Source organism: Corythoichthys intestinalis, chromosome 18, assembly GCF_030265065.1.
Source record: "Corythoichthys intestinalis isolate RoL2023-P3 chromosome 18, ASM3026506v1, whole genome shotgun sequence".
Taxonomy (NCBI): Eukaryota; Metazoa; Chordata; class Actinopteri; order Syngnathiformes; family Syngnathidae; genus Corythoichthys; species Corythoichthys intestinalis.
The window spans coordinates 7,306,744-7,334,444 of NC_080412.1; the positions used below are offsets into that span (position 1 = coordinate 7,306,744).

General features: G+C 38.1%; 2 protein-coding genes across 2 annotated transcripts in view; one reads left to right on the plus strand and one right to left on the minus strand.

Moving 5' to 3' along the window:
* The window catches only part of esama (endothelial cell adhesion molecule a), a 134,187-nt gene extending 117,207 nt beyond the window's left edge, over positions 1-16,980 (plus strand). Inside the window, exons 3-7 of the mRNA XM_057821429.1 lie at positions 1,547-1,748; positions 1,831-1,986; positions 3,945-4,067; positions 6,479-6,611; positions 13,728-16,980. Coding sequence (XP_057677412.1) covers positions 1,547-1,748; positions 1,831-1,986; positions 3,945-4,067; positions 6,479-6,611; positions 13,728-14,256 — 1,143 coding nt within the window. The 3' untranslated portion in view covers positions 14,257-16,980. The remainder of the gene's footprint in view (positions 1-1,546; positions 1,749-1,830; positions 1,987-3,944; positions 4,068-6,478; positions 6,612-13,727) is intronic.
* Positions 16,981-19,573: 2,593 nt separating this feature from the next.
* fez1 (fasciculation and elongation protein zeta 1 (zygin I)) overlaps positions 19,574-27,701 on the minus strand; it is a 35,460-nt gene continuing 27,332 nt past the window's right edge. Inside the window, exons 7-9 of the mRNA XM_057821867.1 lie at positions 25,523-25,679; positions 25,346-25,411; positions 19,574-20,744 (exon numbers count right to left, since the gene is read on the minus strand). Of these exons, the coding sequence (XP_057677850.1) occupies positions 20,728-20,744; positions 25,346-25,411; positions 25,523-25,679 (240 nt within the window). The 3' untranslated portion in view covers positions 19,574-20,727. The remainder of the gene's footprint in view (positions 20,745-25,345; positions 25,412-25,522; positions 25,680-27,701) is intronic.

The following is a 27,701-nucleotide window of genomic DNA, read 5'->3' on the forward strand; positions in this document are numbered from 1 at the left end:
TTAATAAAATGGCCTAAAACCATTGTCTTCTTTAGACCGTCGTAAAACTACAAAAAAAAGTACACAAGCATTGCATTAGCAACAACGTTAGCTTAGCACGCTATACAGGTTCACTAAACATAAACAAAAAGCGTCTCATACAAAAAATATAACATTTCGCTTACTAACATAATATGTACATTCTTTACAACAACCATACTTACGGACAAATCTTGTCCAAGGATCATATAAGCACAACATTACAACATAGGCGTCAGCCCGAGACGTCGTCCAGCCATATTGAACTGGCAAGAAAACAATAAACCATGTCGCAAAGCGACCACAAGAATTCACTGTTAGACAGCACAAAAAGCCTTGCTGTAAAACTTACCAAACGGCAGAATAATGTCTGAGCGGGACATGTGCGTTAATTGCGTCAAATATTTTGACGTGATTAATTGAAAAAATTAATTACCGCGCGTTAACGCAATAATTTTGACAGCCCTAATTCATTTATAATATAATTTCTCAATATTTATGCTTACTCAGTGGGATATTATATGGAACATGAAACATAATGAAGTTTGTTTCGTTTCATTCCCGGTGAAAGTAAATCCGAACGAAACATAGCTTTCACTGTATTGCCTTGTCTTTGAGCGCTCCGTCTTCACTGTTTTTCCCCACGACTCATAGTAGAACCCTCATCTGGGTCAGAATCTTGTCCAGATGTCAGTTTGGATTTCGAAGTTGTCCTTTTTAAAAACTTATCCATGGCTAAATGTCCTTCAAAATACCGTCTGGGGCCACCCTAATAAAATGTTATAAATTTTAAATGTGGCCGGGTAGATTGACAGATTAGACCAACGCAAAAATCTTTTTACGTGGGTTTTATTCCCGACTGCACTTGTACAGCATGAACTGAGTAAAAAATTATATTTTAAATCAAATCATACTGCAATATGGTCCACTTATCTTCACAGTAAAACAATTCTCTTTAAAAATAGATAATAAACTGGCATTATTGTCTTATTCTCAATAACTGCCTCATAACTGACATACAGTGGTGGCCAAAAGTATTAGAACCCCTGCAGTTCTGTCAGATAATGCTCAATTTCTCCCAGAAAATGATTGCAATTACAAATGCTTTGGTAGTAATATCATCCTTTGTTTTGCTTGTAATGAAAAAAGAGACTGGGAAAAAAAAATCATTATCATTTTACACAAAACTCAAAAAATGGGCCTGACAAAAGTATTGTAGTAGAGTAGTCTTCTTTACAAATCTACTTAAGTGCAGTACAAGTAAAAAGTACATGCGGCAAAATTACTTTTAGAAGTACATTTTTCTCCAAAATTGCAATTCAACTCTTCAAGTTCTCGCCATTTTGTTTCTTTTTGCAAATTTATTTAAACTTTTACTCTGCTGTTTTCTATTGCGGTTACAAGGTGCTTCCTTGCATTTTGAGTGACGTGAGTGTATCTGAAGGACGATATCATGTTTATCACCTTGTCATAAAATGAACACATAAGTTACAAATATACTCAAAATTGCCACTCTTTTCGTGCGCAGGTAATCTCTTACACTAAGAGCTCAGTAAGTGTGGGGAGTTCCCAGTTTCGGGGCCGAGTTGGGTTCACCTCTCGCATGCCCTCTAGTGACATATCTCTGTACATCAACAACACCCAAGAGTCGGATTCAGGACGTTACCTCTGCCAAGTCATCATCCCAGATAACCAAGGCCTCACTGCTGACCTCACCCTGGATGTCAAAGGTCTTTCACGGACTATGAACGAACAATTCAACAGTTCAATGTTTTAATAAAGTTTGTATTTATGCTGTCCTTCGCCCCTCAGTGCCCCCTGCTGTTCCAAAGTGCACTTTATCGGGGAAAGCTGTGCTGAAAGGAAACGTGACGCTGAGCTGCAAGTCAAGCAGTGGGAAGCCTATCCCAATGTACAAGTGGAGGAGAACCAGTCCAACCTCAGAGGTTTTCTTCTCACCCATGCTCAGTGAGTGAAGCCCACACATGTCCATCCAGATACAAAACATACCACTAAATATTTCAACATTTAATTTAAAATAATATTTGAATCAGACAGTGTTCTTTCTGGGAGCACTTTTAATTTTCATCTTAGTCTTTTGGACGAAAAAACTTAGTAGTCTTAGTCATATTTTAATTATTTCAAAATGTGTTCATCTTCGTCTAGTTTTAGTCGACGATTACTCAAAAATGTCTTAGTCAAGTTCAAATGTTTTTACCCAAAAATAAATAAAGGTTCCCTACAATTTCAAATGAACCATAGACTTCATAATGTATTGATAGGATTCATAGGGGGCCTATCTCCGTCAAGGCTGACCGAGTAGAAACACAAAGAGCTTTTTCCATTGAAAATTCTTGTGAACAATGCGTAAATCCCTGAAGTCTTTATAGACATCGCCGTAAAACAGTCTTGATTCTTGCTTAAAAGCAAAAAATAATAATAATAATAATACCGTGCAGGTAGCATTTATTTTACGTAATTATTGCCAACAGTAAGAAAATTAGCTACCGCCATATGTAAACAAAGACCTTTTTCCGTTGAAAATTCTGGTGAATAATGCTTAAATCCCTGAATTCTTTATAGATATGGGCGTAAAACAGTCTCGATTCTTGGTTAAAAGCAAAAAACCGTGCAATTAGCAGTTATTTTACGTAAATATTGCGAACTATGAGGCTAGTCACTAAGGACATTAGTGGCCGCCATATGTAAACAAAGAGCTTTTTCCGTTGAAAATGCTTGTCAATAATGCTTAAATCCCTGAATTCTTTATAGATATCGACGTAAAACAGTCCCGATTCTTGCTTGAAAGTAAAAAAAAAAAAAAGTAAAAAAAAAAAAAAAACATGTAGGTAGCATTTATTTATTTTACAAAAATATTGCGAACTATGAGGCTAGTCAGTAAGGAAATTAGCAGCCGCCATATGTAAACAAAGAGCTTTTTCTGTTGAAAATTCTTGTCAATAATGCTTAAATTCCTGAATGCTTTATAGATAGCGACGTAAAACAGTCTTGATTCTTACTTAAAAGCAAAACAAAAAAAAAACTTGCAGGTAGCATTTATTTTACATAAATATTGCAAACTATGAGGCTAGTCAGTAAGGAAATTAGCAGCCGCCATATGTAAACAAAGTGCTTTTTCTGTTGAAAATTCTTGTGAATAAATGCTTAAATCCCTGAATTCTTTATAGATATGAACGTAAAAGAGTTTTGATTCTTAGTGAAAAGCAAAAAAAATGTGCAGGTAGCATTTATTTTACCTAAATTTTGCGAGTGTTGACAGCAGGTGGCACCAGAGGTTGACTGTCTCCCCCATGAGAGCAGTGATAGCAAAATTAAGCTTCTTGAAGCAATGAGGCTTTGCAGGCAATTAGTTCAAAACTTCATGGTGGTTCATTTGGTCTTATGATAGTGTTATGGTGCCACTGTCAAAAAAATGTATTATCAGTTAATATCTTTTGGTGTAAATATCCCCTTACACAGTGAGGACAGATGTGTCTTGTAGTCAACGCGGCTTATCTATGAACAAATGCCGTTTTCGTATCAAATTTGGTGAGTGGCGACCTAATATCAGGTCCGAAAATTACGGTACCCAGTCCCAATTTGGACATCTATCACAGTCAATGGCAGCCAATGAGTTAATACATTAAAAAAATAATAATAATAAATACTTTTTAAAAACCCAATCTTTTTCCCCCAATTCAGATCGTTTTAAAAATAACGTAATCAGGCTTAATTTCCAATCCCATGATTAAAATTACATTTTCAACAAAAACAACTCAAGATGTTTCAACTAGTTTTAATAGTTAACAGTTGTCAATTCTCTACCCATTTCACTCTTTTGTCTTATCTTGATACAGTGAATAGCTTTAGTGCATAAGTTTGAATAAATGCTTGCATGATTGTCATCTTATTTCTTGTCATTTTAGATGAGAAGACAGGCAGCCTGAAGCTGAGTAACCTGAGCAGCAACATGTCAGGGAAGTACGTGTGCACTGCTAGCAACACAGCCGGATCGGAAAGCTGCTTCATCAACCTGGAGGTTTCCAACTGTACGTAAAATCTTCACCTGTCCTGTTATCATCACTTTTTTCAGACGACAAATTTGACCGTTAGTTTCTATGATCTGGTAACACGGCTGTAGGAAAGGATCGGTATGATTCCTACGTTATACATGGTGACCCAAAAAAAAGTTTACACTCAGTTGACTGTTTGTTTAAAAGCCATTGAAACATATCTAAATAGGTTGTCATGCTTAAGTGATTAATTAAGGTACCTCAATGCAGCTGGTAATCTCTCGTCTCTACAATTCCTGTGCTTCTGCTGAAAATGAAGAAAACTTTAGCTGTACCTGAATTGCTGCGTGCCGGTCTGACACCTACTGAGATTGCAGCAAATCTGAGAATATCCAGATGTGCAGTCTACAAAGTTAAAAAGAAGCTGAAAGATACTGGAACAGCCTCACGAAAACCTGGGTCTGGAAAACCTGATCTGTGCGGACTAAAAAGTTGATTGACAAGGTGATATGTGGCCACCCCAGAGTCCAGATCTCAATCCCCTGGATTATAGCATATGGGCAACTGTGGAGGACAGTGCCTGTAAGAAGCCTTGGAGAGGTCCATTGTTAGATCTTAGGAAAAGATGACAGCATCCTACATAAAGAAGACCTGTCAAGCGTTCCGCAGCCGCCTGGAGGCTGTTGTGACACTTAAGGGAGGACACATTGAAAAATAGAGTGTACTGTGCATGTTCTTTACAATAATGTATAATTTGTGATTAAATTCTAATTCTAAGCTGAATAAACATGGCATTAAAGTTGTATTATGGCAGTGTAAACTTTTTTTGGGGTCACCCTGTACAGTATTACAAGGGCTGGCCATCGATTAAAATTTTTGATCACAGTTAATTTCATTATTAACTCATGACTATTCACCCATTTTGTATCTGATTTAAATGAACAAAAATATTCTATTTTGAAGCATTTAACACAAACTTTCATGATTATATTTCGATGGGTAAGGTTTCATCCAATCATCTCCTAGAAGTAACTAAATTCAGCGTATTTTTTGGTTCTGACACGCAAACGCGTCATGTCTTTCAGCGGCATGCTTAGGTCTGAAGGGGTTAAAGCCAAATATTGTAAATGCCAATGAAATCTTGAAAAAAAATCATAATGTAAGCCTTTGATAGTTTGATAGTTTATTGCCTATCATAGATCAATACGTAGCCGAAAATCAGGAAAATGAAAACTTAAACCTCAAATGTCGTCCAATTCTTGAGTAACCCATATAATACATATATTATACCAGGAGCCTCCAACCTATTCCACAAAGGCCCGCTGTGGGTGTAGGATTTCATTCCAACCAAACAGGATGACAATACCTTTTCACCCATCTGGTGTTTTACAAGTGCAATCAGTTGATTGCAGTCAGGTGTGGCTTGTTTTAGTAGAAGCCTCATAGGTTCAATTGTCTGTGCTGGATTGGCTGGAACAAAAAACAGGACCCACAGCAGGCCTTGAGGACTGGGTTGCAGACCTCTGTAAATTATACAATGAAGTTTCCAGTCAAGAAACTGCCGAAACATGGCAGCAGCCCCAAGGACTTCACCCCACTGAATCAGTCTACTCCACCTGGATTCACCTACACGTGCCAACCACGTAACTCTGGTCGTGGTGGTGGTATTGCATCCATTTACCGTGATAACTGGAGGTTGCTCCCTGTACCTGCTAGCCCCATTCTCACTTCTTTTGAATACTCCGCCTCACTCTTGCCTGGTCGTTCTCCCACAACAATTACCACTATATATCGGCCGCCTAAACCTAACAAGGATTTTCTAATTGATTTTTCACAACTGGTCATCCATCTTTCTTCCCTCTGTCAAACTATTATCATCCTTGGCGACTTCAACATTCATCTTGACAATCAAAATAATCCCTTCACAAAAGATTTCATCTCCTGCCTTGATAGCCTCGGTTTAACACAATGCATCAACTTTCCCACTCACAACAAAGGACAACATGCTCCCCACATGGTGTCGACCGGAAATACAGACGATAGCACCAACATATTCATAGTTAGTGTAGACGTTCAATGTATTTCTTGTTGTTGTTAGTGTTTCTTTTCCTTATTTTCTTGTGGGGTTTTTTCTCTTCTGTTCCCCCATAACCCCTTCCTGTTCACCGCTTTATCATAATAAACGAGGTATGTTGAAGGATCACAATGGGAGTATGTCATACTCTCAATGTGAAACATTAAAACTGTTCAGACCAACCGGACACTTAGACTTCCATTCTCGTGTCAAACAGCTGAACAGGACAGGTTTAAAAAAAAAAAAAAAAAAAAAACTCCCCTTGCAAAAGTATTTTCTGTTTTCTTTAACACGCAGAAATCATTTTATTCAGTGAAATTATTGTTTGTCGTTGTTACCATTTAACGGTTGTATTCACTGCTTTTATCTGCAGCCAATAACGCTGGGGTTATCGCTGGTGCAACTGTGGGCACAGTGGTTGGCTTCCTCTGCCTTTTACTCATTTGCATCTTTTTCTTGATGAAGAGGAAACGAGACAACGAAGACGACATGGCAAATGAAATCAAGTGAGTTGGATGAGTTTACTTCACAGAAGGAAAATTGGATTTAATTTTTTACTTTGACTGAAATCTCTGTTCAAGAAGAAAATGGAGCATGGCTCAATTACAATTAGAATCTCAAACCCTAAGGTTGTCAGCAGAGCCCACGTAGAAACATTTTTGACATAAAAAGTCAACACTCAGTTGCAATTGTAAATCATTAGCTCGTTAGAATGAATTTATATTCCACTAAGCATGGTCTGACTGAGTGAAAAAGTTCTTAATTGTATCGTACGTCAAACCAAATGAAGCCCAACTAGAATTTACTTGTAAATTGTTTGAAAGAGTTTATAACAATGTGTTTTGACTAGGACTGTCAAACGATTAAAATTTTTAATCGAGTTAATTACAGCTTAAAAATTAATTAACCGTAATTAATCGCAATTAATCGCAATTCAAACCATCTCTAAAATATGCCATATTTTTCTGTAAATTATTGTTGGAATGGAAAGATAAGACACAAGATGGATATACACATTCAATATATGGTACATAAGGACTGTATATGTTTATTATAACAATAAATCAACAAGATGGCATTAACATTATTAACATTCTGTTAAAGCGATCCATGGATAGAAAGACTTGTAGTTCTTAAAAGATAAATATTAGTTCAAGTTAGAGAAATTTTATATTAAAACTAGGGCTGTCAAACGATTAAAATTTTTAATCGAGTTAATTACAGCTTAAAAATTAATTAATGGTAATTAATCGCAATTAATCGCAATTCAAACCATCTATAAAATATGCCATATTTTTCTGTAAATTATTGTTGGAATGAAAAGATAAGACACAAGACGGATCTATACATTCAACATACGGTACATAAGTACTGTATTTGTTTAGCCTTCGGTTGCATTGCAAAGCAGCGAAAACAAAAAGCAGGCCTTATCCACATCGGGGCAGACCAGAGCGCAGCATACACACTTGCCTGTATTTGCCAGCAGATTGAATTTGGTGAGTAATGGTTTCAATCGTTTTCACGTTTTGCGATATAAAAAAGTTACTAGCCAAATCTCCCATGACAAAAAAATAGCTCCCGTTAAATTGGCGTCAAGCTTGTGTATTTAGCGGTAATATAAACGAAGAAACACACTGTTGAGTCAAATTAAGCGGCATTCTCTCGGATGGAGGGGGCGCCTCACATCGCTCCCGTCGTCCGCCGGAGACGCGTTATTTTCGGCTTGGATTTGAGCTGACGGCCGGTGTCGGCACAACAGCGGCCCGACGAGTGGTGGGAATGAGTCCTGCTTCTTAAAGCTTTTCAGAAATACAGGGATCCCTCATTTTTCGCGGTTAATGGGGACCAGAACCCGCCGCAATAAGTGAAAACCGCGAAGTAGCGCCCCCCCCCCCCCACCCCATTTTTTTGTGCGTGTTCAATGCATTTATTCAGATTTTACATTGGAAAAAAGATACATATATATGACATGTTTTTTCACTTTTTTCATCAAAGTATCATTTATAAATGGTTTTCAAGCACTTCAAAATGTAAGAATTATGATAAGTTTTAAACATGTTACTGCCCCACCGAATTATTTTTAAACAAGAATAAAGTAGTTAGAAAATGCTTGGCTTTATTAAAAGCTTCATAGTGAGTCTACTCAAACCCTCTCAGGCTTTGGTAAACGGTGATTGGCACATGTGCAAAGTTTTTCTTTTTATATACAGTATATTTTTTTGTTTGAAGCAACTTATTTGATTGAATAATAAAGACACAAATGTCCTAGCCAAAATGTGGCCCAAACGCAAAACATTACTTAAATGGAAAAATTTGTTTCAATCAAGAAAAATAGTTTTCAAATGCTTTTTTTGGTCTCAGATTATTGCAATCAAAAACATTTTTTTTTTATTGAAGCTACTTTTTGGGATTAAAAGTATATACTGTATTTTGATTGAAGCAACTTTGTTTTTGATAGAAGTAACTTTGTTTTTTGATTGAATAACAAAAACACAAATCTAACTCCATCGTTATTGAGTGAGAAAGAAATTAAGAAAGCTTTAAAACTAAAAGCCACCGGGGAGTCTGTTTTTTTAAATATTTATATTTCATTACATAGACATGCGTCGTAGGGAAGGGAGATTGAGGGATAAAAAAAGGAGTTAGATGAGGCTGCTAAAGGCAGTGGATACCTCATCAGCTGGGTGAATAGCAGACCTGGTAAGAACAAGTTTGCAAGGATAGTCGGGTATTAAATCCAATTATAAACACAATTACAATGTTATTTTTCTTTTAGATTTTTATGTCATTGCTTTATTAATCATTAGGTGCTAGAGTTGTTAAGTATGGATAATAATGAAATAATAGTTTTAAGAAAACTGTGCTGTTGGTGGCTCAGTGACCATCTGATGTGGTTTGTTCTCAGATGAACAAGTTGAGGAAGGAAGTTTTGATGCAGAGGTTGAAGGAAGAAAAGAGGCAGACTGACTGAGTCACAGCCAGAAAGTGTTGATGACAGTTTTGATTTCTATTCACTGTTGCCCCCTCCCAATTAAAGTATGTCACAGTCGCAGCCAATTATTATCTAAAGCTGGTTAAAATTTAAGTTATGTTGTTTTAAGGTGTATTCAATACTTGTTCATGTGCCCCTTTTGATCTACGAGCACCCAGCCCTCCACCGGTCTCTGCATGGCCCTGCTGAAACACAGTGTGGGTCGACAGAGCTCAATATTTTGTTGGGGTGTACAATACAGTGTACTGGAACATATTTCCTCCACACCCTTCTCAACTTTTTAACCCCTGACCCATTTTCATGCCTGTTAATTCATCGAATAATCGAGTCATCGGATAAGGGAGATTTAATGCGTTGCCGAATTTAAGAAATGTAAAACAAAGGCTTGCTAAGATTGCACTTAAATTGACTTTACTTTAAAAAAATAAATAAATAAAAAAAAAGCAAACTTGCCGCCTTAGAAATAGTAAATTATGTTATTTATATTAATTAAATGCAAGTTACTTCATTATTTCAAGTTTTAACGACTCAAATTAACCAGTATAATTAGATTACAGTAAATTGTTTGAGTTTGCAGTACTCAAATTAACTTGAATGAATTGCAGTAAATGCTTTGAGTTTGCAGTACTCAAAACAACTTCAGTTAGATTAGAGTAACTCATTAATTTTGAGCCACCACTACTATAGTGATATCTTAGTTATCTTTAGTGCTGCAATATTTTTACCTTAAATAATTCTTCACTATAAACACCACATGCTAATTTAATTAATAACACATTTTCAAACAGTAATGACCCGATTCCAAACCTAATGGATTAACTCAGGGCAATTAAACTATTTTAAAATGCTCAACAATGCATTTAAGGCAAGAGATGTTGCCTCCTGACATGCTGCTGAATGCTTCGTTAATACTTGTTGTGAAGAGAACAGTCAGTAGTATAACCTTATATAGACCCTACTCACCAACGTCACAGAATGACGTGTCGCTGTATCCGGCCGCCATATTGTCCGTCAGTGTTTATCCGTATTCTCAATGGTTTCAATTTGTCATGCAATTTATAGTGCAATTCATGGAAGCCCCGGTGCTTTCAGACGCTGTAAACTCATTGGATGCGTTGCATAAAAGGCGTTACATGGAAAAGCTTCAGTCTATCCATTCGCCAGATCCATATTTGATGCCTAAATCGATATTTTTCAACCCGCTGTCTTCGCCCTCTCTGCCTGACATCTGCTACCCTGATATCTACAACTATCTTGTCCACACAAAATCAGCCTATTCTCACGAAAATTTGAAAAACTTTAACGAGCACTCTAAGCAACATTACCCCGTGTGACCCTTTACTTCCAATTTTCTAAAATGGCGACAAAAAAAAAAAAAAGTTGGCTGCGATGGCCGACACTTCAAGGATAGGTGGATATTGGACTATTTCTTCAATAAAACACGCAAAAACTGTGTCTGCCTCGTTTGCAAAGAGACAGTCGCTGTTTTCAAAGAGTTCATTGTGACACGATAATGATATTACCGAACAAGACACGCTGACATGTACGACAACATTACAGGGAAGATACGCAGCGAGAAATTATAGCAACTTGAAGCTAGTTTAATTTCACAGCAGCAGTATTTCGCAAGAGCCCGAGTGTCGAAAGAGAACGCCACAAAGGCGAGATTGTTGAAATTATGAATTAAAAAAATTATAAAGCAAATGTTACACACAGAAGGGCTTGCTAAAATTGGTTTAAATATATTGTTCTATATAAATCAGCCAAGGTAGCACCACACAAAATCTGGCCCCCTTTGCAAAAGGTTTGGACAGACCTGTTTAACTTCTTTCATTTGGTACCAGCTAAATATTATTCAAAAAATTATGATGGTGGAAGAAATAAGCATCTTGAATTTGAAACTGTATGTTGTCGGCGATTAGCCTCGCAATGATCTTAACTGTGGTTGTCAGCCCAAAACCCTCTAAATATACAGTGCCTTGCAAAAGTATTCGGCCCCCTTGAATCTTGCAACCTTTCGCCGCATTTCAGGCTTCAAACATGAAGATATGAAATTTAATTTTGTTGTCAAGAATCAACAACAAGTGGGACACAATCGTGAAGTGGAACAACATTTATTGGATAATTTAAACTTTTTTAACAAATAAAAAACTGAAAAGTGTGGCGTGCAATATTATTCGGCCCCTTTACTTTCAGTGCAGCAAACTCACTCCAGAAGTTCAGTGAGGATCTCTGAATGATCCACTGTTGTTCTAAATGACCGATGATGATAAATAGAATCCAAATGTGTGTAATCAAGTCTCCGTATAAATGCACCTGCTCTGTGATAGTCTCAGGGTTCTGTTTAAAGTGCAGAGAGCATTATGAAAACCAAGGAACACACCAGGCAGGTCCGAGATACTGTTGTGGAGAAGTTTAAAGCCGGATTTGGATACAAAAAGATTTCCCAAGCTTTAAACATCTCAAGGAGCACTGTGCAAGCCATCATATTGAAATGGAAGGAGCATCAGACCACTGCAAATCTACCAAGACCCGGCCGTCCTTCCAAACTTTCTTCTCAAACAAGGAGAAAACTGATCAGAGATGCAGCCAAGAGGCCCTTGATCACTCTGGATGAACTGCAGAGATCTACAGCTGAGGTGGGAGAGTCTGTCCATAGGACAACAATCAGTCGTACACTGCACAAATCTGGCCTTTATGGAAGAGTGGCAAGAATAAAGCCATTTCTCAAAGATATCCATAAAAAGTCTCGTTTAAAGTTTGCCACAAGCCACCTGGGAGACACACCAAACATGTGTAACAAGGTGCTCTGGTCAGATGAAACCAAAATTGAACTTTTTGGCCACAATGCAAAACGATATGTTTGGCGTAAAAGCAACACAGCTCATCACCCTGAACACACCATCCCCACTTTCAAACATGGTGGTGGCAGCATCATGGTTTGGGCCTGCTTTTCTTCAGCAGGGACAGGGAAGATGGTTAAAATTGACGGGAAGATGGATGCAGCCAAATACAGAAACGTTCTGGAAGAAAACCTGTTGGTATCTGCACAAGACCTGAGACTGGGACGGAGATTTATCTTCCAACAGGACAATGATCCAAAACATAAAGCCAAATCTACAATGGAATGGTTCAAAAATAAACGTATCCAGGTGTTAGAATGGCCAAGTCAAAGTCCAGACCTGAATCCAATCGAGAATCTGTGGAAAGAGCTGAAGACTGCTGTTCACAAACACTCTCCATCCAACCTCACTGAGCTCGAGCTGTTTTGCAAGGAAGAATGGGCAAGAATGTCAGTCTCTCGATGTGCAAAACTGATACAAACTGATAGAAACATACCCCAAGCGACTTGCAGCTGTAATTGGAGCAAAAGGTGGCGCTACAAAGTATTAACGCATGGGGGCCGAATAATATTCCACGCCCCACTTTTCAGTTTTTTATTTGTTAAAAAAGTTTAAATTATCCAATAAATTTTGTTCCACTTCACGACTGTGTCCCACTTGTTGTTGATTCTTGACAAAAAAATTAAAATTTTATATCTTTATGTTTGAAGCCTGAAATGTGGCGAAAGGTTGCAAGGTTCAAGGGGGCCGAATACTTTTGCAAGGCACTGTATATTAAATGCATCTTACCAGATATAAAATGACTACTACATAATCTGTAGTGATCGTTTGGTGCCCAGTTTTCTCGTCGAATTGCAGCAGTCCATCTCGCTCTCCTCTCCGGGTCTCTCGGAATACGGTAGAACTTCAAGTCTCTCCGTCTATCTTCTCTGTTATTGCAACCAACCGCCACACACGCCTTCCCCATTTTGATTATTAATGTTAACGAGCAGAAAAACACGCCATAATAGGAGGAATTTACGTAGCAGTAATGCTTAAACCCGACGAGCTGACGGACAATATGGCGCGGAGGCGTGGTTGTGACGTCATGTGAGTAGGGTCTATAGCATAACCAGAGCTGGCTTTTGTTTGTAACACTTGCTGATCTTGTGCCCCATACACCGCACGACCCCAAGGAAAAAAAAAAAAAAAAGCACTTTACTGAACAGAACATACATGAAATAACAACAATCCCTACTCTCAGTTGTGGCTGCCACACCAACCCATCATCCATACCGGCAGAATAGATAAGAAACAGTTGCTACAATATTTTACTCTTCGATAAACAGTGTATCAAAGAGTAAAATATTTACTTACCAATTTTTTTATGAAGTAAGTTAAGGAAGTGAAAGTGCTGAAGAGAACTCTGGTTGACTGCGCGGTTCACCGTGGACGTGTGCGGGAATGTTTTGGTGTCATGGAAGCGTAAAATATACGAGATACTGTATATCTGCGCGTGTCTGAAAGAACACCCAAAGAACACTGGGCACTAACAATTATTTTTCTAATTTGACTTAACTGAGATACATCAAGTTAGACTTGTTTTCCAGCCCCAAATTAGTACTTAATAATTAAAGAATAGTGTTCACAACATGTTGATAAAAATTGAGTTTGGTTAACTTATCAGATTTAATTAAGTTGTATATTTGCATTTACAGTGTTGGCAACTGAATTAGAAATGATATATAACTGAACATTGTGGAATAAACACAGCTTTGCTTAACACCTCTATCTTGTCGACCATTCAGAGAGGACGCTCAGGCTCCCAAACGTGTGTCTTGGGCAAAAAGCGGAATGGGTTCCGACATCATCTCCAAGAACGGTACCTTGTCCTCCATCGCCTCCAGCCCGCAACACAGAGACCCCGCCCAACAACAAAACAACCACCACCACTTACAGCACTACCCCCAGCGTCCTCCCTCCGACACCGCCTCCATCATCACAGCCACCGGCAGCACGGCCGGTTACCGTCCTTCCCGTCATCACGGCGCCTCCACCCCGACGCATAATAGCTACAACAACAATAACACATTACCACGCGACCAGCCAGTCTCTTCTGACGACAACGGGGTCTCCCGACCCAGACCGGAGCGTTACACCCAACTGCCACAGGCCCCCATGCTCCCACAGACCTATAGCCATCCTCAGTTACATCTTCAAGTTACTCCGCCACCTCCGCCACTTCCCTCTTCTACACTCACAGGCGCTAACATTTCCCGCATGGGTGGGGTGCCCATTATGGTGCCTGCACAGAACCAGGCTGGATCTCTTGTTTAACAACAGCCATTACTTGCAAAAGTAACTTTGGTCGAAGGATTTATCTGCAGCTCTTATGGAAGGCTTACTTATTATTATCTAGCAATGAATTCAACTAGTTCAGATTTGAAAGATTCTATGACTCACTCTTTGTTTGAGGTATCTATATTTTATATTCTTCAAGCACTCTATAGCTATATTCCAAATTTTTGAATTGTTCATTGTTTAATCTTTTCTACTGGACACTTTTTACATTTTTTATTGTCGTTCGAATTCATGCGCTTTTGTTTGTTATTCCTTCCATGATATATATTTTTTAACTTTTGCTCATGAACATATTAAATAATTATCTTAACACATTGATTTAGCTACTTTTAAAGCGGGCACTATTTGGGGTTGCCTAATTGTATCCACGATTTTATGCATAATTATCTTTAATTGTTATTTTTAAGGCTCATGTGAAATCAGACAAACAGAAACTAAAGATGCCAAGTTATTAAATGGAAAAACATTGATAAATATAGTAAGCATCAAAACATTCCTGATATATATATTTTTTAACATGCAGCAAAATCATTTTACCCTCAATATACAGGGTGATTGCAAAGTATTTCATATAAGTATTTCAAAATAGTTATAATTTATTCAAATAATACTTTTCGTAATTTTTTGGTGTATTTTCCTTATTGTATAGCAATTAAATTAACATTTTCTTTTCCGATATGTTCATTTTTTTAAATTCAAAATTAAATGTGGGCATTTTCCACCAACTTCTCAAGCAGACAATATTTTTTAAAAATAGTTACATTTCAATCGCCCTGTACACTGCTGGCCAAAAGTATCTACACCTCTGAAATTCTATCAGATAATGCTCATTTTTTCCTAGAAAATGATTGCAACTACAAATGCTTTGGTAGTAATATCTTCATTTATTTTGCTTGCAATGAAAACACACAAAACAGAATGAAAAAAATATAAATCATGATAATTTTACATAAAACTCCAAAAATGGGCCGGACAAAAGTATTGTCACCCTCAGCCTAATACTTGGTAGCAGAACCATTAGACAAAATAACTGCGAACAACCGCTTCTGGTATCCATGAGTTTCTTACAATGTTCTGCTGGAATTTTAGACCATTCTTCTTTGGCCAACTGCTCCAGGTCTCTTTGATATGAAGGGTGCCTTCTCCAAACTGCCATTTTCAGATCTCTCCACAGGTGTTCTATGGGATTCAGGTCTGGACTCATTGCTGGCCACTTTAGAAGTCTGCAGTGCTTTCTCTCAAACCATTTTCTAGTGCTTTTTGAAGTGTGTTTTGGGTCATTGTCCTGCTGGAAGACCCATGACCTCTGAGGAAGACCCAGCTGTCTCACACGGGGGCCTACATTATGCTGCAAAATTTTTTGGTAGTCTTCAGTCCAGTGCCAGAGGGAGCAAAGCAACCCCAAAACATCAGGGAACCTCCGCCATGTTTGACTGTGAGGACAGTGTTCTTTTCTTTGAAGGCCTCGTTATTTTTTTCCTGTAAATTCTATGTCGATGTCTTTTCCCAAAAATCTCTACTTATGTCCCATCTGACCAGACAAAAATTCTCCCAAAACGTTTTTGGCTTTCTCAGGTAAGTTTTGGCAAACAAAAGCTTGGCTTTTTTTTTGTCTCTGGGTCAGAAGTGGGGTCTTCCTGCCATAGAGTCCCTTTTCATTCAGACGCCGACGGATAGTACGGGTTGACACTGTTGTAACCTCGGACTGCAGGACAGCTTAAACTTTTTGGGATGTTAGTTGAAGTTCTTTATCCACCATCCGCACAATCTTTTGTTGAAATCGTTGGTCAATTTTTCTTTTCCGTCCTTATTTAGGGAGGTTAGCCACAGTGCCATGGGCTTCACACTTATTGATGACACTGCGCATGGTAGACTCAGGAACATTCAGGTTTTAGGAGATGGACTTGTAGCCTTGAGATTGCCCATGCTTCCTCACAATTTTGCTTCTCAGACAGGTCTTCTTTCTTTTCTCCATGCTCAATGTGGTACGCACAAGGTCACAGGACAGAGGTTGAGTCACCTTTAATCCATTTTAACTGTCTGCAAGTGTGATTTAGTTATGTCCCACAGGTAAGTAACAGGTGCTGTTAATTACACAAATTAGAGAAGCATCACATGATTTTTCAAAGGGTGCCAATACTTGCGTCCGGCCCATTTTTGGAGTTTTGTGTAAAATGATAATGATTTAAAAAATTAAAAAATAAAAAGTCATTCTCTTTGGTGTTTTTTCATTGCAAGCAAAATAAATGAAGATATTACTACCAAAGCATTTGTAATTGCAATCATTTTCTGGGAGAAATTGAGCATTGGCTGACAAAATTGCAGGGGTGCCAATATTTTTTGGCCAGCAGTGTACATTAGAAGTTAAAGTTAAAAGCCACTATACTTGTTTAAATTGTATGGCTTTGAATTTGCAAGTAAGTAACAAGAAATGTAAATATGGTATTTATTTCACGTTTTATTATTGCAGTTGGCAACGTGTGACAGCCACAATATTATGTGGGTAAGTTATTTCTGCCTTTAACACTGGATAAAGAACCAAAGAAAAACAGTATGCATACATTACAATTTTTTTTAAATTTCTTTTTCTGATTGGTATAAAATAACTGACATATGCGATCTAGTAAATATGTACAGTATTAAGTAAAATGATCTAATCTGCTGTATTGTCATCTCACTGGGGTATTTTTTTTTTTTTTTTTTTTAATAATAAAGAGAATTTTAGTGCCCCCTTCAAAAAGTGAAAGCGTGAAATAACAGTAGTTACATGATTTGCGGGGTGTATCAATGACAGTATTAGAAATTTTAAAATTGTCCATTATGAGCAATGGAATCTATTTAAAATATATTTTATTTATTTTTATAAAACACAGTTCTATGTGCACCGTATATAATTTTTTTTCAATTTAAGTGCTCAGACTAAATACAGTTAATGAACTGGCAGCCAAATGTGCTTATTTCTACTGTAGGTCTCAGTTTCAGGCATAGATGTTCACTTGTATACTCCATTCTCATGTTAATAAAAATGCTTTGGATGATATTTCAAATTAAAAATTACAAAAAAAGGTGTGTGAGTGCGTTATTTGCTGTGTGCATGTTAGTTCTATAGCCACACAGTTGCTATTAGTTATATAGAAACAGTGTAGTTATATATCATAACATAGCATAGTAACTATGTTGTGATCAGGGGTGTCACTAGACCTAATACAATATTGGGTGACAAAGTAACATTTTTTGTTTTTCAGCCATCAGTATTGAAAATCAAATTTTTTGACATGCCTTGTTGATAGTCAATTCACCTCTGCTCATGCTCCACTCTCCTTCCTACACTCTGCTGTTCTACAGTGGTATGAAAAGTATCTGAACCTTTTGAAATTTCTCACATTTCTGCATAAAATCACCATCAAATGTGATGTGATCCTTCTCAAAATCACACGAATAAAAACAGTGTCTGCTTTACCTAAAACCACCCAAACATTTTAAGGTTTTCATATTTTAATGAGGATAGCATGCAAACAATGACAGAAGGGGGGAAAATAGGTAAGTCAACCATCGGCCTAAGGACACTTAAAGAGCAATTGAAACCAATTTTTATCAAACATTTTAAGTCAGGCGTGTGCCCAATCACTGATGAGTGGGTTAAAGCTGCCCTGCCCACTATAAAACACACATCTGGTAAAAAAAAAAAAATGTCTTGATGTCTGATGTGCATCATGGCTCGGTCAAAAAAGCTGTCTGAAGACGTGCGAACAAGGATTGTTGATTTGTATAAAGCTGGCAAAGGATACAAAACCATCTCCAAAAGTCTGGATGTTCATCAATCAACAGTCAGAGAAGTTGTCTACAAATGGAGAGAGTTTGGCACGGTTGCTTGTCTCCTAAGGAGTGGCCGTCCACCAATGATGACGCCAAGAGTTCAGTGCAGAATTCTCAGAGAGGTAAAAGAGAACCCTAGAGTGTCTGCTAAAGTCTTACAGAAATCACTGGCACTGTCCAATATCTCTGTGCACACATCAACTACAGTAGGGCAAATACGTATTTAGTCAACCACTAATTGTGCAAGTTCTCCCACTTGAAAATATTAGAGAGGCCTGTAATTGTCAACATGGGTAATCCTCAACCAGGAGAGACAGAATGTTGAAAAAAAAAAACAGAAAATCACATTGTTTGATTTTTAAATAATTTCTTTGCAAATCATGGTGGAAAATAAGTATTTGGTCAATACCAAAAGTTCATCTCAATACTTTGTTATGTACCCTTGTTGGCAATAACAGAAGCCAAACGTTTTCTGTATACCAAAAGTTCATCACAATACTTTGTTATGTACCCTTGTTGGCAATAACAGAAGCCAAACGTTTTCTGTAACTCTTCACAAGCTTTTCACACACTGTTGCTGGTATTTTGGCCCGATCCCCCATTCAGATCTCCTCTAGAGCAGTGATGTTTTGGGGCTCCCGTTGGGCAACACGGACTTTCAACTCCCTCCTTACCCCGTGGCGTCAAAATGATAACAAGAACGGGGAGCAAAAATCCCAGAACCACACGGAGGGACCTAGTGAATGACCTACAGAGAGCTGGGACCACAGTAACAAAGGCTACCGTCAGTAACAAGTTTATAGGTGACCAAATACTTACTTTCCACTCTAATTTGGAAATAAATTCTTTAAAAATCAAACAATGTGATTTTTTTTTGTTTTCCCCCCCCCCACATTCTATCTCTCAAGGTTGAGGTTTACCCATGTTAACAACAACAGGCCTCTCTAATCTTTTCAAGTAGGAGAACTTGCACAACTGGTGGTTGACTAAGTACTTATTTGCCCCACTTTATTTATTATTCAAAATGTCTGTCATTTTAGCTTAGAATCATTAATTGATGTCTAATATTTCATTTGAAAAAAAAAACAGCTTTAATAGATTATTCACTTGCATGGTTTTAAACTTTTTTAAACAAATTTCGTCGCAATGAAAAAATGGAGCCCGTAAAAAAGTCACGGATATCTACCTCATAACTATCGCCTAATTGTATTTTCTTTGTTACTGTCGCATTTTCTCCGATATGTTAGATGATAAATAATCGATCCAAACAAAGAAAGATTGAAAAAAAAACCTATAAAGGGTAAATATATGAAAAAGAAAATCTCGACCACTCCTTGATGTCTGCGATTTCTGCATTGCGACCCTTGTTATATTACCATGTTTCACCCATGAAATCCAGAGAAAATCCAGCTGTGGCCATTCACAGCTGTGTCTCGACACTCGGTGATACGTGCTACATGGAGTTTTTGGATCCAAACAAGGTAAGTACGCGATAATATCTCATTAAAGTCATGGCATCTTTAATTCTGCTCTTTCATGCTCTCACCTCAAAATAGGGTTTCGCTGTTTAATTTTTTTTTTTTTTCTAAATGCCTTCCTGTTCAAAATGTTTCTTTCCCCAGAAAATTGAGATTTTAAGCTTTCCAATGATGTATCAGACATGCATATCGGACAATTTTGAAAGTTGGCAAAAATTGGGGGTCTCAGAGCGGAACTTCAAGTCACCTGAGTGTTTTCTGCCATATATAAGTACAAAGCCACCCTTTGTGGACTAAAAACTGAAAATTACTTTTTAAGGGAAAACCAACTCTGAATTATTTAAATAATTTGGGAAGATCAGCACCATATAATTAGGATAGGATGTTTATTAGAATTGGCAATTTAGCAATGTAAGATTCAGTTACACGTCTCAATATGTCATAAATATGATCATATGCAAAGGTTCACACTTCCCTTTGAAAAGTTGACCTCAAAGGGCAATATCAAAGGTTAACTTTGAAACATGTCCAGTTCAACTGAATAATATGGAATAGCTTGTCACTCCGGTGTCATTAAATGAAAGTAGAAAAATCCCTTTCTATCAAATGTTCTATACAAATCAAAACAGATTGCAAAACACTGGATTCACAGAGTGAATAACAAGAAACAAGAAAAATACACTGCTCCTGAATTGTTTTTCCCTTTCACTCCGCTACGGTTGTCAGAGAACAGTGCATGGCTTGTGGACGCAATTAAATTTAAATTTCAACAATACAGAGAGGTCTGTCATTTGTGACTGCAATGTACTCTTTAGGAATTATGTCTACGATAAATACGAACGGAAACAGAGGAATAAAATGGTGTAACAATTCATAGTACTGGATGTCATGCTCCATTAGTGAAGTCCTGTAACAGCGGGGTTTGGCTGTCCCACTTTGTATATTTCAGTGACTGGCTAAAGCATGATTAAGTGCAAGGAGAGCGAGGAGAAGCTCAGCGAGAGGCAATCGTCAAAGTTGAGGTGAATACAATGATGTTGGTGGTGAGGATCCATGGCTGATAATGGCCGACAAGTAGGAAGGTCATGCTGCATGGGCCGATGGCATCAGGAGGAGTTCCAGTCAAAGCGTGGCCCCTAGCTGGTACAATACCTTAGGTAGGACACAACACTGGAGAAAGGAAACCAGAGGATATTGAATTTAATGCAATTATTTACATACTGATTAACACAATGTAAGGATTATTTTATTCAAGGGAATTTCATAAGTAGAGCTGCTTACATTACAAAAGTATTGTATTTTGTTTAATGATGGAGGATATACTGCCCTCTGCTGGCAGCGTTGGGTCTGGTTGTACTGTCCCCTTGTATGACTGACGAACAGACTCAGATGTCTTACATGGATAAACAGGGCCGGCTCAGCCTATACGCAGACTATGCAGCTGCTTAGGGCCCCTGACCACTAGGGGGCCCCCAATCTGGCAATTGTTTAATTTATATTCTGTTTTGTTTACTGCAGTTTGCTTTATTTGACTTTTGTGAGTTTTGATACTTGATTACAAGCTGAAAAAAAATAAAAGTTCATCCTTAACTTCTTTCTTTCCTCTTTTAGAAAAAGGTTTGGCGCTATCTACTGTAAGTACTGACAGTCATTTGGGGTGAGAAGTTTGAAGTATGCAGTGCAACAAAATCTGATTAATATACAAAATATGGACGTATGGGTTGGATTGCATGTATGGGTTTCACAGTACACTGTGACGAAATGATGGGCCAAAAATATATGCCTTTGCATTTTTTTGCTTAGGGCCCCCAAATGGCCTGGGCCGGCCCTGTGGATAAAAGATAGCTGCGCTCTGGTTTGGCCCACATCAGGCTGTAAGTTGTTTCAGCTAATATATTTTTGTGTATGCATTTGTGATTAGGTTTAGAGCTACAGTTTGTGGAGTTATGTGTGAGCATTTTGCTATGAGAATTGTAAATACGTTAGCATTTGTAGCATTTAAGCTATGGTTAGGGTTTTTGGATGGGAACAACTAAAAAGATCCTCAGCACCCACTGCTGTGAGTGACTTCCAGCGCCTCTGGTTCCCGGGTTACGACGTACCCTACTTACGTGATATCGACTTTACGACGCCAGAGTGTTGTCAGCCATTTTGCCTGCAGTTGTTTTTTGTTTTGTTTTGTTTTTTTATAGTCACATTTATATCCCGCTAAATTCCTGTGTAATGTTACGCTTGTAATGCCTTTCACACATCTGGAAATGTAATGGGAAATGCTCGGGTTGAACACAGTCAGATTTGTCCTTTGTTGGTGACTGGGCGCTCTCTGTGCTGGTGACAGGATTTTATAACCCGGAATTACATCATTTTTGGTAGGCATCGGGAACAAAATAAAGCACACATTTCCAAAGATGGACGATGGACTCTTCCTTGGCTCTAAGATCCAGTAGCAATGTACCATTCTTTATGTTTTCAGTTTAATTTTGCTATCTTTCCTGCTTGCCATGTTGATAATTAAGATGTTGGTTACCGATTTTCATCTTACTGCGTAGAAAGAAGAAATGATGATCGGCCCACCATAATATTTACATCATCAGTTTTCGCGCTGTCACCCGGGAATTAACCAGCTTCCATCATACATATCGCGGCCCGGTTACATCTCTGACATTGTACTAGGACGCAGTCACTGGTGTCATCTCCGTGTCAGTTGACCTGGGAAACTGCTTACAGACATAAGGGCTCCCCGTTGAAATTGCGGGACTTAAGCGTATGTCTGAAAGGGGCTTAACAGAAACTCTCAGCATTGATGTTAAGTACGGTACATTATTTCTTAATTAATTTCAATAATATGACGTATAATACATGTTTTTGGATTGTTATTTTGATTTTGGGGGTATTTAGGGTTACTTAAAGCATCTGATGAGTTGAGTAGTGATGTTCAGAAGAAAGCACTATGAGGCATTAAAGAGAACCACGGATAGAAGGACATGTAGTTCTTTAAAGCTAAATCTTACGAGTTATAATAATTTGATATTAAAACCCCTCTTAATGTTTTCGTTTCAATAAAACTTGTAAAATTATTTTAACTAGTAGGTTGCCATTGTTTTTGACGTCGCAGAGCGGTGACGTCACATGGCCACGCTGCCGGAATTCCACGTGTCATCAAAAGTGTCTCGTTTTCATTATGTAAGGTAGCCAAAAGGTGTCAATGGCGAGTTTTAAAGTAATTAGGGATCAAGCCAATGAGTGTGTTTTGTCCCTTGACTGACGCTGTAGTTTTCCTTTAATCCACAGTGGGGTGTAAGGCAGAAAGAAAGAATGGACACAGGCAGTGGCGCCCCCAGGGGGTGGCTATAAATTTGTTGGCCACCCCACTGGCCACCCCGCTTGCCAGTGTATCAAGATTGTTGTAGCATCAGTTATGCATTTCATCCCAAATGCAAATCTGCCAGCACCTGCTTTTCCCCAGTAATTATTTTGTTTTGTTAAATGCACACCTTAAGCCTAATACATACATAACACAATAAAACAGACTTGTTGTGGAACTCAAAATGTTGACTGGACAGTTATGGACTATGCACATTAAATCATTAGTAACATCAAATATTACACAATACACCAAAGTATATCAGTAGCCGTGTCCTTAAGTCTTCTGATAGTTTTCCCCTGACCTTTTTACTGCAATAATAAGATGAAAACCTGAAATTATGGCTTTTAGTCTTGGTGTGCCACCCCAAGATTTTAAGTGGCCCCATCTGGCCACCCCTATGAAAAGTTTCTGGAGGCGCCACTGGACACAGGTGTTTATTGGTATAACTTTCAGGAACTCCTTCACAACAAACATAAGTATTATATAGTGAAAATACAACAAAAATATTCATATCTCTCAAAAAATAATGTTCACAAAAAGAAAAGTGCTGAATATTATTTTTGTTGTATTTTCACTATATGACACTTATGTGTGTTGTGAAAGAGTTGCCGAAGCTTATGCCAATAAACGGCGCGGTCCGAGCAACGAATCTGAATGCCTGTGTCCACTCTCCTTTCTCTCTCCCACTGTGGAATAAAGAAACTACAGCAGCGTCAGTCAAGAGAAAAAAAAACACACTCATTGGCAAGATCCCTAATTAATGTAAAACTCACCATTGACACCTTGTGGCGTATTTAAAACACTACCTTACATAATTAAAGAGTAACACGTTTTTTTGTTGTTGTTTTTTTTTAAGAGTGACAGGTGGAATTCTGGCAGTGTGGCCCTGCGATGTCACCGCCCTGCGACGTCAACAACAATGGCGACCTAATAGTTAAAATAATTTTACAAATTGCATAGAAACGAAAACATCAAAAGGGGTTACAATATCAAATTATTAGCCTGGTACACCAGACTCACCGCTGTTCCAGCTATAAAGTCTGGCGCCCAATGAGCGGATCAAATTTCCAGGGCGGAGCAAGCCACATCAAACAGACAGCGGAGTGGACCAATCAGCGACGGGCAGACGTGACGTTGGTAAAGCAACAACTCAGGCGGCGGGAGCGGAGAATGGAGAAGTTTATTTAACATGGCTAGCGCAAGAAAGCCTGTTGTCATTGACTTGTGTCTATGTGTTTTTGTTGATTAAAAACTGATTTTACCGTGGATTGGAACATATCCTCGGCTCTCCTGTTCGTCATCTGTGCTGTTGTGGAGACGACTTCCGACGCGGAAGAGTGACGTTGCTCGTTAAGAACACGTCATGCAAATAAACGAATCTGACTGGACAGTTCATTTTGTTCTTGCTCGAGAGGCCGTTAATGGATTGGGTCCCAGACTATTCTCACAGTGTTTGAAAAATATAGGGAGAACAGTCTGGCCGAGCCAGGCAATCAAATTATAAATAACTTGTACTAACATTTATCCTTTAAGAACTTCAAGTCTTTCTATCCGTGGATCCCTTTAATAAAAACAAATACTGTAGTAATATTTACTTAAAGTAACCGGAAGAATCTGACACATTAATCTGTTAACTAGACTTTAACACTCAAAACAAGATAGAGAAAATTATTCGACTACATTTTTGAAAAATGATCAGATTTAGACGTTATACTGTAAATTTGCGGTGTGAAAGTTAGTATAAATCAATACAAACTTATTTAGCATAAATAGTTTAGCCTATGAATTAATTAGGTTCATATTGACCTCTGTTCACCCAATCTGTTTGGTTTTATTAATGTTCTGTCCCCAGCAAAAAGTGTACATGCAGGTTATGCCGTTATATCGTCCCTACCAATATTGAGACCAAACCTACGCCCTTGGATGAGAGTAACGACACGAGGAACAGGTGGGTGACACGAGAGGCAGCCGATTGGTCGACACACAAGGAGCAGGCAACAACAGGTGGAGTCAAAGGGCAATCACAAGGACAAGACATATTAAGGTAAAAAACAAAACAAAAAACAAAGAATCAAACTCAAAACCCTAACACACTTCATGTAATGCACAGTCCCCCTTGGACTCAGCACATTTGTGTTTTTGGGTCCGGTAGTCTTTCTGTGTTATAGTTGTGAAGCGTTACTACAAAGCTTTTATACTTTCTTAATTAGAAAGTACATACTTACCTAGTTTATGATATATCTAAAGTTATATTTGAAACAGCCAAATTTTTTGTGAAGGGGGTATTATACAGGAAAACCATTTGTTGTCAGTCACAGCATAGCAGCAGAACCATCTGAATCCAATTACTGTATCATCTCACACAAGTAGACTGCATTAGACAATTTTGGCTGGTTATTTTTACCTTTTAATATGTAGTCAGTTAGCAGTGTAGGCACCTTCTCGCTGTCTTCTTTCATGGCAAAAAGAACTACATGGGGGAAACAAGTATACTTGTACATGTTTGAAATAAAAACAAAGTCATTTTGAATATAAATTTTATGTTATTTTTCGCATTATTATCAGTTTACTTGAGACTTACTTTTTGTGAGCATTTGCAGGTCGTCAACAGATGGAGGACTGCCTTTCTTCTCATAAGGGATAACCGTGTTCAGATACTGTTTCTCATTTCCTGTGCTTCCAAATGTCTGTCTGATGCCTGTCTGCAGAATATTGGATAGTCCCTCCATACTAAAGCGCTGTAGGTAAAAACCAATGCACACAAATTAGACTACCGTAATTTCTGGACTATAAGGCGCACCTGATTATAAGCCGCCAGCCACCAAATATGACATGAAAACCGCATTTTTTTCATCGATAAACTGCACTGGACTTTAAGCCGCAGTTGTCCTCATTGTATTATGGGATATTTACACCAAAAGATATTAATTGGTAACACTTCCTTTGACAAAGGCATTATAAGACTGTCATGAAACCAAATGAACCACCATGAAGCTTTGAACCAATTGGCTGCAAAGCCTTATTGTTTCAAAAATCTTCATTTGGCCATCACTGCTCCCTTGGGGGAGACAGTCAACCTCTGCTGCCACCTGCTGTCAACACTGTTGTCATCCAACATTCCTCCTAGCATGCATTGCGGCACTACAGATGTAAATAATTATCAAAATTCATGTTCAGTGCTCATTACTTCTTCAGTTACTGTTCCAGTTGTTTCATTAATTGCTAGCTATTGTATTTGGTAACATTTTCTTGGATTGTGGTGCCATAATACTGTCATAATTATTACATGACACTGTCATAAGCATTATTGAATGCTTATAATAGATGTCGGTTCGTGTCATCCAGCAAATTATAATGGACGTAAAAGATCTGAGCTGGACATAAATGGAGTTAGTGACATCATATGCCACATGACACATATTGACAGCTGTCATAAGCATTCAGTAATGCTCATGATAGTGTCATGTCATAATTATGATGTTCTTATGACAGTCTTATGATGCCGCTGTCAAATAAAGTTTTACCTATTAACCCAAATAAATCATCAAATAAGCCGCACTGGACTATAAGACGTTGGATTCAAAATGAGGGAAAAAAGTAGCGGCTTATAGTCCGAAAATTAGGGTATTATAGTGTGCTACATAGTAAAGCCAACTCTAGTGATTTATTTTCTGGAAGAATCTGAGGGAATCTCGAGGGATTATGAGCAAAACTCGATTCGTACGAAATCTCCCTTCATTACTAAGCCATACTAAAAACAGTGGCGTGCACAGACAATATGGCGGACAGGTGCTTAGACGGAAAAAAAGGGCACCTTTTACAGTGTATGTAACTGCCAGCCTGGCAGCCTGGCTAATCTCACCATGGTTTATCTCGACAATATGATTAACAATATGACTAAGCCTACTTGGTAACTTTACAACACGGCACACACACTACAACTAATTTTATGTTTGGCATTAAGCAAATAAATGATACTTATAGCCTGCTTTAAACTTGTTGTCATCACAGTGTATCAGTGTGCCCATATTCAAAGAAGGGAGCCTACAGTTTTCTTGGAGTATATTATTCACTTTCTACTACACAAACTCAGTCTCACTTCCTCCAGGTGAGTTTCAAATTGTATACTGTAATGTCCGTAACAAAGTGCAGCCCCTTTGAGAGATGCATTCCTGACTCCTCTCCTTCCTCAACCTCAGCTGGGGTTATTACAGTATATTTTTTTTGTGTGTTTATTTTGATTCTTATTAGCTTTTGTTAAGCAGCAACATTCTCCCTAAGTAGCAGTACTAGCATTAAACATGCAAACCCATGACTAAACATTGAGCTGTTATATAGAGTTTTATTTATTTTTTCTACCGATAGTGGTTGTGTGCTGGTCACCACATCTATTAATTGATTTATAGTGAGTGGCTAGCCTAGCTTGGCTAACAGGTGGGGCTCGGCAGTCAGCTAATTTAGAGAGTTGCAAAGAGACAAATGCTACTTCGTGAGAAAAAAGTTAACTGAGGTTTAAGGGGCACACACATACACTCGAGATTCGACTCATTATGTGTTACCTCTGCGGAGGGGCTGCAAGGGCCAATGCCTGAGCACCACCTGGCGTCTATAAGTGCACGCCACTGACTAGAGATATTACTAATGGTAATATATACTTATCACCAGAGGAGGGTAGTGAGGAGTTACATTTACTGCATTATATTTACTTGAGAAAATGTACTTCTGAGAGTAGTTTTACATCAACATCATTTTTGCTTTAC